This window comes from Cebidichthys violaceus, unplaced genomic scaffold (assembly GCF_023349555.1).
Source record: "Cebidichthys violaceus isolate CVI_PGR_0920_01 unplaced genomic scaffold, fCebVio1.0.p SCAF_6, whole genome shotgun sequence".
In the NCBI taxonomy this organism is placed as follows: Eukaryota; Metazoa; Chordata; class Actinopteri; order Perciformes; family Stichaeidae; genus Cebidichthys; species Cebidichthys violaceus.
Window position 1 is genome coordinate 13,289,724 of NW_027176816.1, and position 12,558 is coordinate 13,302,281.

The 12,558-nt window shown below is 40.0% G+C and overlaps 1 protein-coding gene across 4 annotated transcripts in view; it reads left to right on the forward strand.

The window, feature by feature from the left end:
- Window positions 1-12,558, forward strand: part of trim33 (tripartite motif containing 33) — a 29,645-nt gene that overhangs the window by 8,015 nt on the left and 9,072 nt on the right. For 2 of the 4 annotated variants that reach the window (XM_068732820.1, XM_068732821.1), the window contains exons 7-15: window positions 55-201; window positions 879-996; window positions 1,323-1,636; window positions 2,352-2,546; window positions 6,249-6,305; window positions 6,532-6,732; window positions 8,025-8,157; window positions 11,695-11,758; window positions 12,325-12,478. In XM_068732820.1, coding sequence (XP_068588921.1) covers window positions 55-201; window positions 879-996; window positions 1,323-1,636; window positions 2,352-2,546; window positions 6,249-6,305; window positions 6,532-6,732; window positions 8,025-8,157; window positions 11,695-11,758; window positions 12,325-12,478 — 1,383 coding nt within the window. The remainder of the gene's footprint in view (window positions 1-54; window positions 202-878; window positions 997-1,322; window positions 1,637-2,351; window positions 2,547-6,248; window positions 6,306-6,531; window positions 6,733-8,024; window positions 8,158-11,694; window positions 11,759-12,324; window positions 12,479-12,558) is intronic. The other 2 variants (XM_068732822.1, XM_068732823.1) reach the window with 1 other exon arrangement.

A 12,558-nucleotide genomic window follows, 5' to 3' on the forward strand; every position in this document is an offset into this window, starting at 1 on the left:
TCGGGCTCTTTCAGTAGCAGTGCCTTAACCAGAATAATCTCACGTTCTGTCTAGAGTGTGACCAAAGAGCGCAGTATGAGGCTCGTGTCTCAGCATAAGGACACCACCCAGCTGGCCCAACAGATCCACCATGTGCTCAGCTTCTGCCAATGGGCCATCACTACTGGCAGCAGCACGGCGCTGCTCTACAGCAAGAGGCTGGTATGTTTCCCATGAGCCCCAGATGTTCAGCAGTTTGAGATGCTCACGCTGATGCTCCAAACAAAACTGAAGTTGCAGACGACATGGCTGGTTTGTTATAACGATGAAGCACTTGGATGTGGATCCCTGCTGTACATGAGCAGAATTGTTCTACTTTTAGTGTTGACCTCAGGTTTTGAGGAACATTTGAGCTGTGTTTGCTTCTGATATAACTTTGTCATCATCCTATCGGGCACATGAATAGCAATAAACTATCAGATGTAGTGTTGTAGCTAGTATTTTTCTGTATGTCCTTGAAATCTGTTTTCAGCAGCAGATGTGACATTTTGTTTGGAGTATGCTTCTGGATCAGCCTTTTCTAGATAATTGTGTTTGCCAAACAAGCAAATTTTGTGGATGGGATATTTATTTATTGACGCAAACAAGAGACTTCTGCCGCATGTCTTTGACTTCTTACCACAAGACAATCAGCAACTTAGATAATTGTGTTAACTTTATTGTTTTTTGTGGGAATAATACTCCCAAAGGGCATTTTGACAAATGGGCATTTGTTCCTCCACTCAAGCCAGGCTCATTAATTGAAGTGTGTGTGTGTGTGTGTGTGTGTGTGTGTGTGTGTGTGTGTGTGTGTGTGTGTGTGTGTGTGTGTGTGTGTGTGTGTGTGTGTGTGTGTGTAGATTCTGTTCCAGCTTCGCCAGCTCTTCAAGGCTAGACTGGAGCCAGCGCCCCAGGCCAACGGAGTTGTACGCTTCTTCTGTGACCCCACCTTCTGGGCCAAAAACGTAGTGAATCTAGGTGGGGGAGGCCTATTACCTTATTATTATTTCGTATCAGTCAATAATTCTGTCTATATTGACTTTCAGTCTCTTATTGATTTATTCTAAACAAGATTAGTCTGAATTTGCCATTGAAAGGTGCGTCTTTACATGCTTATTATTTCTACATGATATTCATCATCCGGCTGATCAGATTAAGTCGTGCCTTATTAATAGTACAGTGGCTATAAACAGTGTGAACAGCAGTAAGAAATATATTAAAGTGCCCTGTTGCATAAATACAATAAAGGAATATTTCCCACCTGTCTAGAGCACTTCTAAAAATTAAGCTTTCTGTTCTTGTAGGTAATTTGGTTATCGAGAAGCCACCTCCGCCTGTGCAACAGCCCGGCGTGATGGTAGGAGGACCACCCATTTCTCCAGGCCAAGGTCACCACAGCAAGCAAGCAGGACAGATCAACCTGGCCCAGCTCCGGCTGCAGCACATGCAGCAGGCGGCCTATGCACAGCAGAAGCACCAGCACCAGCATCATCAACAGCAACAACAACAACAACAGCAGCACCAGCACCAGCAGCAGATCCAGCAACAGATGCGCATCGCCTCCCAAATGTCCCAGCAGCACGCCAGACAGGCCGGGCAACCCATGGGTCAGCAGCCGGTATGGAAAACATTCACCAGTCAATGAACCACTGAATACAATGAAAACCTGTGCTCCAAACTGTCACCTGGGAGGCTCGCTAAGATATTAGAAGCTTACTTCAACATTTTATTTTAATTTTTTAATCAAAGTCTTTTATCTCTCCAGGCATCAGAGCTTTAACAGATGGAGATCTGGCTGTACAAGATTAGGAATATTTATGGGTGAATGGAGCAGCCTGAGGGGGTTTGGTGACAAACGTCCATAAGAATTAATCCAAGATGAACACACTTGTGGACTTCGTTAATCAATCTATTATTCATCATTTTTATCATCAAACTACAAAACAAAAAGGACAAATTGGGGAACCCAAATTGATCTAAGATCACTCAATTTGTCTAATCATCTGCCAAAATCCTCAAAATATATGATTTAATGTTGTTAAACAAGGAAAAGCAAGCAAATCTTAGCATTTGAGAGGGTGTAACCAGTGAATATTTAGTATTTTTAAAGGATACATTTCTGAATTGATAATTCAAGTCTTCAGTTTGTTTTCTGTGGATCAAGGGGTTGATAAATCTACCTGTCATGTCAGCATTAACTATATATTTTGTTCCTGTCATTGCGTGAACCTGAATTTCACATGCTGTTAGCATAAATTGCCATGGTTGTGTTTATCCAATGATCTGATTTTCACACAGTCTGTATATCTGTATGTTTTTTTTTTTTTTGACAGCCTCCAAGGCTCATCAGTATGCAACAGCTACCGAGAGGGCCCGGGGGTATGAATGGTGGGCCAGGCCCCCCCATGTACCCGTCCTCCCACCACATGCGTCTCCCGGGTCCACCGCAGGGTCGAATGCCCACGGCTCAGCCGAGACTTAATGGACAGCAGTATCCTGCCATGATGCAGCCTCAGCTACAGAGACAGGTCAGTGGAAACACACTCTGCTTTCACTGGATGAAATGGATACACGGGTGAAATTTGGGCTGTTTACAACATACTTTGAATGTTTGGATTTTATATATGATCTACTTTTTTTTGTCTAACACATATGTTGCTGTAAATTATGTGATGTGCAAATGTGGTAGTTGTTTTTTTTAACCTAATATAAATATAAATATAAATATAAATATATATATATATATATATATATATATATATATATATATATATATTTGTTTGAGCATGCAAAATAATTTGGGAATACTAACAGACATTTAAGTGAAGTTTCATTTATCCTTTTTTGCACCAAGTCTGTAGAATTTTTGGGGCAATTGGAGTGTAAGAGTCCAGCAAATATATATAGAATTTCCTGTTTGTGTGTTGCATTGTGGTTTTCAATCTTTAGAGTATGTTTAGAATAAGGTCATAATTGATGAGGCCAGTACATAGTTTGTCCACCAGGTTTATTTTTCAACTGTAAATTGTCCCACTCCTATATACATATTCGTATACTGGTCACAATTCTTTAAAAATATACACATGGTACAGTTGTTGTTATCTGGGTATTTAAAAAAAACTCTCAAATAGTTGTATTGGTAAAAATTGGTATCAATATAGAAAAATCCATTATCAGTCAGCTATCACTCTTTATGCAGAGTCTGATGTCAGGCTGTTATTGTCTGACTATTTGTGAAATCCTTATTTGTATATGCTTAAAAAAACCTTAACCTTCTCAAGTATTAGGTTCAGAGCTGCCAGTATTGTAATAAAATAATTTATTAAGTGAAATAATACAATTTAAATTTCCGTTTTTACATTTTCTTGTTTGAAAATACATTGTAACTGACCTAATTAAATTGAAAACTCCATTGACAAAGGACAGGTTACTGCCAATTATAACCATAACGAGATTGCATTGTAATTTTGTATGGAAAGGGGCTTTGCATTTTCATTTGCAGTAACATAGAATTCAGTTCCGGTAACTTGATTACGGTGCAAACAAAACCGTAGCCCTCTGAGATGGCTACACGTTAGGTTAAGTTTTGTGAAGGTTGTGCAGTGGAAAAGGGACGCTAGTTTTGTTGGGTAACAACACAGGTTCCTCAAAACAAGCCAAGGAGAATGCTGCCTTTATTCAAATAAAAATGCAAACGTTTGTGCTAAAATCTTAAATAATTCAGACAAACAAATTAAGATGTAAAAGTATATTTTCATGTTTATCAAGGGCCCTGTGAAGGTTTCTTGTAAACAAACAAGAATTGTGTTTACAGTCAGTGTTATTAACCAAACACGTTTCCTTTAGGTCTAACAAACGCGTCAAGTGCATTCCCCTCCTTTGTTTACTAGCTTGCAGTCTTCTTCTTCTGTGTCATCATTGGTGCATTGTAGCATATCTTGCTTTGTTATTGCTACCTGTTGATCAGTGTCAACAGCAGGTGTGACACCATATCTAGGACTGTTTCCTTGTGCAAGAAACAAAACAGGGACCCACTCATAGAAATACAGCTCCATGGCGCTACTAATAGTCAAAAACTCCACATGGAACATTAATGCTTTTTAATTTTCACATTGGCAGACAATTTGCTCTTTGTCTGTTTCACACTCCGTTTTGACAGGGTTATACTTTGGCACTGAAAACTTTAGATTTTAATTGTCTCAGTAATATTATGGAGCTAAATCCAGGTCAAAAGTTTTGATCATTTGAACAAATAATTTGAACCTGAAAGTTCAAGTTATGGTCTTGAACATTGAAAAATACAGCAATGTATTCAAAATAAAAATAAGTGAATGAAAAGTTTTTTTGGGTTGAATATAATTTTGATTCAGTTCTGGAATTTTTTTTAATACATTAATTTTTTTCATTTTTCACTTTCATATATATTTTGATATTTGAGGTCTTGTATTTTTCAGTTTCAGATTTTATATTTTCAGATTCAATTTTTTTTTTTCAGTTTCAAATCTTTTTTTCACTTTCAGATCGTTTTTTTCAGTTCAGACTTTTAACCCTGATCTAGCGTGGGGGCGTGGCTTCAACTGAGAGGGGCACGTCATCATTAGTGACAGCATCACAAAGAAGGCTGAGGACCTTCCTCAACAACGTTGCCTTCAGGTAACGTGGGCACCATGACAATTATGATTGAACACTTTCTATACAATACACCATATTCAGTGAATGCAGAGGGGAAAAACTGTGAGCGCCAGCTATCCTGAAGGAAACTTTGGAGGGAACCAGCTACTGGTTCGATTAGTCTTTCGCCCCTATACCCAGGTCGGACGACCGATTTGCACATCAGGACCGCTATGAGCTTCCACCAGAGTTTCCTCTGGCTTCGCCCTGCCCAGGCATAGTTCACCATCTTTCGGGTCCTATCGCTCAAACTCACGCTCCACCACCTCGACGGTGCGGGCGAAACGGGCCGGTGGTGCGATCCCACCTCACCCGGCACACTGGCCCTCACTTTCATTGTGCCACCGGGTTTGCAGTTGCTTCACCTTGTGACTCGCACGTGCGCTAGACTCCTTGGTCCATGTTTCAAGACGGGTTGGGTCGGTTGCCGACATCGCCGCAGACCCCTGACGCCTTTTACTTGAGACGATCCCCGCCCTGGCGACGCTGTTGGGGCAGACTGTCCCCAGTGCGACAGTCGCATATGAGATGTGGTTTATAGATCTCCAGTAATATGTTTGTGAATGTGTGACGAATCTTTCCAATCCGACCTAGTGCCGGGGTCGCGGCTCACAGCCACGGAGGATATGCGCCTGGCGAGGGTATAGCGGTCCTGACGTGCAAATCGGTCGTCCGACCTGGGTATAGGGGCGAAAGACTAATTGAACCAGTAGCTGGTTCCCTCCGAAGTTTCCTTCAGGATAGCTGGCACTCAGTTTTTCCCCTCTGCATTCACTGAATATGGTGTATAGAAAGTGTTCAATCATAATTGTCGTTGTGCCCACGTTACCTGAAGGCAACGTTGTTGAGGAAGGTCTTCAGCCTTCTTTGTGATGCTGTCACTCATGATGACCTTCCCCTCTCAGTTGAAGCCACGCCCCCACTCTAGATCAGGGTCAAAAGTCTGAACTGAAAAAAAACGATTTGAAAGTGAAAAAAAGATTTGAAACTGCAAAAAAAAAATGTGACTCTGAAAATATAAAACTGAAACTGAAAAATACAATACCTCAAATATCAAAATATATATGAAAGTGAAAAATGAAAAAAATAAATGTATTAAAAAAAAAATCCAGAACTGAATCTAAATTATATTCAACCCAAAAAACCCTTTTCATTCACTTATTTGTATTTTGAATACATTGCTGTATTTTTCAATGTTCAAGACCATAACTTGAACTTTCAGGTTCAAATTATTTTTTCAAATGATCAAAACTTTTGACCTGGATTTAGCTCCATATAATATCACCTTTTTAAACATGGAAATATAAGGTTTTATTTATCAAATTATTTATTTAAATACTGGCTAAATACTTGAACATCCAAGTATTAAGGGTGCAAATGTACTGTGTCCTCATTCAGTTCTTCTTTACAATGCCTCACTAATGACCTTTACATATATAGCTGATTATTTGCACAAGTCAAATAATGTGTACAGAATGAAAATGTACATTTGCTGCCTGCATTTAAGACTAGGTAAGAGAATCCTCCACTATATCCAGCCCCCTTTTCTTTGTGTCCAGATGTCTATAGAATCTGAGATGAGCCACCAAAGGTTTCGTTTCTTACTACAATCAGGGGTTTGGCACCTTTTTCCTACTTTGTCATTTGTGTCTTGTGCAGCATGTGTCATCCAAATGCATGATCATGCAACCATGTTGTTTTGTACAACAAAATGTCTTTTGATTAAACTCAGCAAATGACCGATGTTATTGTTACTCCAACCTTTTTTTCAACTTCCTGTCATTGTCCTTCCTTCCCTGATCTTCTTTTCCTTCATCCCTCCGTCTCTCTTTTTCTATGCAGCATTCCAACCCAGGCCATGCAGGCCCTTTCCCGGTGGCATCTCTTCATAATGCCAACCCCACAAGTCCTACCAGTGCAAGTATGGCAGGTACCCATGCTCACCGCGGCCCTGCCAGCCCCATCATAGGTCCCATCGAGCTCATCCCCTCGGTCACCAATCCTGAGAACCTGCCTTGCCTACCTGAGATCCCGCCCATTCAGGTGCGCACATTCTAACGTTGTTTGGGGCAGATTTGTAACTTCTTCTTTTTTTAAGGACCTGCTACTTTTTAGATTTTTTTTCTTCTGCTACTGTAAAATATCAACAATGCTCTCAATTAAACAAAAATGTAATCTAAATGTATCTACTTGCATACCTGCAAACTTGTCGCTTTTCGGCGCCAATTTTCTTTAATTTATTTTTTTTAATCAAAATGTGTCATCCGCGTGAATCATGTAGATCCGTAGAGGTTTTTTTTGGGGGGGGGGGGGGGGGTCAACTGGTTTCTCAGATTGGAGTGAGACAAGGAGAAAAGGTGATGTTGTGATCTTCGCAATAAAACATCTGTGATGTGTCGAGTCTTGGCCAATCAGCGTTACGATGTCTACACCGTCTTCATTTCCCTCCGTTATAGTTAAGTTACGTTATGTTCCGTTACAATTCAGACTTTCTGGGTTAAGGCTAACGTCCACTGCATGCGGAACTTTGTCTACTGTTAACGTTCGTTATTATCGTGATTTAGGAGGACAAAAAACTTAACGTAATAAAGCATGCAACACCCCCCCCTCCCCGTTCCGGTTCAGTTCACGCGGTCACTTGTTAACGTTAAACCGGAACACCGGCGGACCTGGTTGCAGGTTGTTATTTTTTTTAACTTTTAAGTAGAATGAAGTGATTTTGTGGTCATAATAACTTTTATGAACTTTTAAGGAAGAGGATGCTGTTTGTGTAGCGCAGCTTAACGCAGGGCTGAGCTGTAAGTGGAGCGGCCTGGATAACGGTGTTCACTGTAATAGTAGTAGTAGAGGCGATGGTTCGCACTACTCTTGCTATCTTTTTTATATGACTAAAACTTTTGAAAATAAGACCTCGGTCTCAATGGATTTTGTCTAAATAAAGGTTAATAATACTAGAGCTGAAATACTGATTAATAACTGAATAATAAATTAGTTTTTTGCTTAAAGTAAATGTCTTATCACTTAATTTTCTCCTCAGAGTACACCAGAATGCTACATTTTAAAGCTCATATTTAAAATAAAATTCTCCTGGGAATAATATGTAAAGAATAGATGAAAGACCAAATATGTGAATTTATATATTTATACCACTGACTGGGAAAGGTGTGGAGAAGCACAACTACAAAGTCTGATGTTGTGAATGAGAAGACAGATTTGACACAGGCCAACATTTTCCAATATTTTCCCTGGTTGAGAGTCAAGTTGACATTAAATATATTCATTTACAAAAATCCGTTGACCTTTAGAGTAACTTGATTCTCTGCCTGCTTTCCTAGCTGGAGGATGCAGGTTCCAGCAACCTCGGACACCTCCTGTCTCGCTACATCACAGCCAGCACGCAGCATCACCTTGGTTCAGTGGACATGAACCCCTCACCTGGACTGTCCACACACTCTCCTGGATCTTCAGGTACCCACACATTCAGGGAGAGGGACTGACAGAACATCCTGTTTTATTTATTTTTAGGGCCCGAGCAACCGACAACTTCAGGCCAGCGAAGGCCCTATTGAAATTCTAATGTTTTTTTATTCTTTTTATTCAGATTTTTATTTTTGTACTTTGGGTGCATATTTGGAGTATTTGCCATACCCCAAAACTCACCAACTCACTCACTTGTCAGGTCTGGTGAAAATAGCCATCTGACATATTTCTGTGTAAAAAAAATGGCTCTCTAGCACCCCCTACAAGTCAGACCGGCGACTCCCCTTGGCCAGTATGTCCGATTTACTTGAAATTCAACACGCACGTCCAGATCCACTAGATCTACAAAAAGCCTCTCAGACCCCTGAGCTCCGCCTACCAAAATTTTCTGCCATCTTGAATTTTGTGAAAAACACATTTTTTAGAACCCCTCCTACACGCTTTGTCCGATTGCTATCAAATTTGCTGTGGATCATTATTGGATCTAGATCACAAAAAGTTATCAAAAGCTTGTTATCTTATAGCGTTTAGAAGATACGGACTACTGAACTTCTTGGGGCGTGGCTTGTATATCAATACTTAGAACTTCTCAACCGTTAGTCCTAAAATCATCAAATTTGCTGTATATGTGCACATCGCATGGTGGAACATACCCTGCAATTTATTAATTCTATTCAACCACTAGGGGGCGCTACAGTAATTCACCCATTTTCAGCTTTTTTTTGTAATTTTTCACTTTTTCAGCCTTTGTATTTTAACGAACTCCTCCTACAGAATTCATGCGATCGACTTCAAATTTGGTCAAGATGCGCTGACCAAATTATTGAAAAGTTACCAAAAGCTAGAGTTTTCAAACGATGAATCTTGACGTGACATGGCAGCCATTATGCCTCATTCGGGATGAACAATAAAGTTGTTATAACTCCACGGTACATTATCCAATCTGCACAAAACTTCTTATGCATGATGCTACTTCAACCCATAGTACACTTAAATTGCAAATGTTCAATAACTCATAGTGCCACCTACTGGCAAAAAGAAATGTCATATTTTATACTTTTATTTACTCCTCCTAGCCAGTTCACCAGATCAGTCTGAAATTTGGTAAAGATAGCCTTAACACATTGATGATGTATCATTATGAATATTGGGAGTTTTCATTGAACGCTGTTGACGTGGCAACGCATCATTCGCCATGAAAAAGGAAGCTGATGGTTCACTGGCATGGGATGCTCAAAAACTCATGGAACTTTATACATGTGTCATAGGTAATGGGAGGACATATTTTACATGGATTTTTGGCTTGGCCGTTTTAAATTGCCTCCATAGCGCCCCCTACAATATTTCAAAAGACCAGCCCCAGTGCTACGTTTAAGGTACCTGTATGAAACTTGGTAAGAACATGTCTCTCAGAGAGACTTTTTTTTAAAAAGTCTCTTGGGACCATGCTCTAAACCAGTGATTCTTAACCATAGGGCCACCTAGAGGGCCGCAAAAAACTTTCAGTTTTGCACCTGTGGGCCGCGAGGGCTGCGGGACCGCATAGGTCAGGGGTCACTAACTGGCGGTCCGGATCTGGACCTAGACGCCGTTTTATCCGGACCCAGGACCTAAAACCGATAGATAATTGAGAATTATAAAATTTTGACGGAGCGCTACTATTTTAACCGGCGCAGCTTTTTCAGTATTTTCGGCACTTGTTCAGCAGTGCAGGTAACACGCCGACCAATGCGTCACGTGATGCAGTTTAGCCAATCAAATATGGGTATTCTGACAAGTTTCCTGACTCGAGTGAAATGTACACACACCGTGAGACACGGGGGAGAGACGAGGAAATAGATTGCAGAGCAGTAAGATTAATGTTTGATTTGTGAAAATCAAATCGGAGGACGGTTCCTAAAAAGAGAGAACTGAACTAAGAGCTCAGAGTCTTTGGCCAAAAATTGCCAGATTCGTATAGGTGAAAGCTTCCCACGGGCAGTTGTATGACAGTATGTCTTAATAGAAGCAAAAGTATCCACTCACATTCGCAATGAAGACACAGGAAATAAACATAAGGGTCCATAATGATCAGAACTACACATTATTTCACTGACAAATGATGATGTTAACAGAGAATAGAGCTGAAACAAGTGGTTGAATAACCACAGATAAAGTCGCTGCACACACATTTATCTTGTTAGAAGGTGAGAAAAATATTTTTTTTTTTGATTGACATCACTTCACACCTGAATTGACTGAATTTAAAGCTGCAGAGCAATTCAATGAAATTAATTTTTCTAAAATTAAGTGATTTATTTTAAGATGCACATTTTTCAAAAGCTTTCTGTTCTGTCAGTTATTCTTTATTCCAGCCCATATTTTACTTGAAATGAGAAGAACATTTATTTATGTATTTCTATGTATTATTTATAATCCATCCAGTTAAATTTGAAAACTGAGACTAATAATTGTTAATATAATTGATGTGTACTTTCTTTATTTGATTTGACCGTTGTTTACTACACAGAGACGTTGTTACTACTAGACATCTTGAATATATATATATATATGGCATAAAATAGTGCAAGTTAGATATTATTGTAGTGTTCCTTTGCACAAGGAGATTTTGTCAATCTGGACCTTTTGGAAATGTGCTTGTTAAACTGTAAGTGAATTTGATTTAGTTATTGAATACAAATCAAACCAAGAGTGAGATCAATTAGTTAAACCAATACAGTGTTCATATTTGAATGGGCCCCAGGCCACTTTGTACTTGAAAAGTTGGGCCCCGAGGTCTGCTCTAAACCATACCGGAAGTCGGCCATTTAGATTTTTGTGTCATTTTTCAATAGATTTTGGCCTATTTCTAGTCTCTATACTTTAACGAACTCCTCCTAGGGACTTTGTCAGATCCACGTCAAATTTGGTCAGTACAGTCTCAAGACCATTGTGATTAAAAGTTATCAAAAGCTTTACGTTTGACGGAATGGCTTAGCCGTAGCGGGCGGCTACTTTATGTGATTTCCCATCAAAGAAGCTGATGTAACTCAGCTGGACTTGTTCCAAACAGTCCCAACTTTCACATGCTTGATAACACTCATGGCCTGAGGATGTCCACAAGCTAATTTTCAATAATACTCACAGCGCCACCTTCTGGCGAAAGGAAAACTGCGTTTTGTGACGAACAGCATCAAATTGGCTTTAACTGTAAAATACTGCCAAATATGGTGTGACTTTTAAAACATATGTAATACACTGGACTGACAAAAGCAATACAATCATTTAATGTGTCATTTAACTTGAATTTCCAGAACATCATCATGACAAGTTATTTCCATGTTTAAAAGTGTTGAGTGTTACATATTGGCAAGTTGGCCCCCCCCCCCCTTTATCACATCCTGTATCTCCTTCCAAAATACTGAGGTAATTTGTATGTCCCTAGAGAAATGAAATTACACTTTCATGTTCTTGTACAATCAGTAGTGATCACTGCTGCTTCATCTTCCCCTGTGTCTTTGTCTCCTGTCTTATTTCTGTCTGCAGGTTTGTCGAATGCCCACACACCAGCACGACCTTCTAGCACGTCCAGCACAGGGAGCAGGGGCAGGTAGGAAGACATGCAGTTATTATAGGAGCAAAACACCCTGTCAAAATTCCCAGAAAATATATACAGGCCAGATTCCAAGTACACTGATTCAATGAATTAACCAAAGACTTAACCAAACTTAAAATTCAAAAAATAAATTTGTCAGAGTGACAAGATCGGAGTTAACATCGAAGTGAGCAAATATTAAGCAACGATCGATACAGATGAGACTTGCTCAAGCTGCAGATGCTCTGAAACAGCAGGAGCCAACGTTGCAAGATGGAGACGAGGTCTGGGCTGCATTTTAAACTAGAAGCAGCAATAGAACGACAGATTTTGCAACTGCCTTCAGAGATAGGGAGAACATCGGCAGAAACTGCAGGCGTTTTTCACACTATATCCCTAACTCAGATAGAGATATGGTTAGAAATCTGCAAATCTTCCCTTTTTGAAAGAAGTTTTAGTTGCTTAACTTTATATACAATCTTAAACACCAAAGGGCCAAATGACAAAAGCACACTTTGTTTGTCCTTGTCGTTAGAGTTTTAAATGGTTGCGTTAATTATTTCTGCATGGTTTGTTTTAAGCTGCAGCTCTGCTGGAAGGGCGGGGCCAGGAGGCGGAGCTCCGGTGGAGCAGGTGAGGGTGAAGCAAGAGCCTGGTACAGAAGACAGCTACAGCTGTCCAGCTTCTTCTCTGAAGATGGAGCGAAGCAAAGATTCTGGGAGGAGTGCCTGCATGGTATGAATACTTAGTCCATCAGTTTTGGAATGTGCGATAAAAGTACTTCATGTATATAAAAAAGAAAGTACTTTTGATGG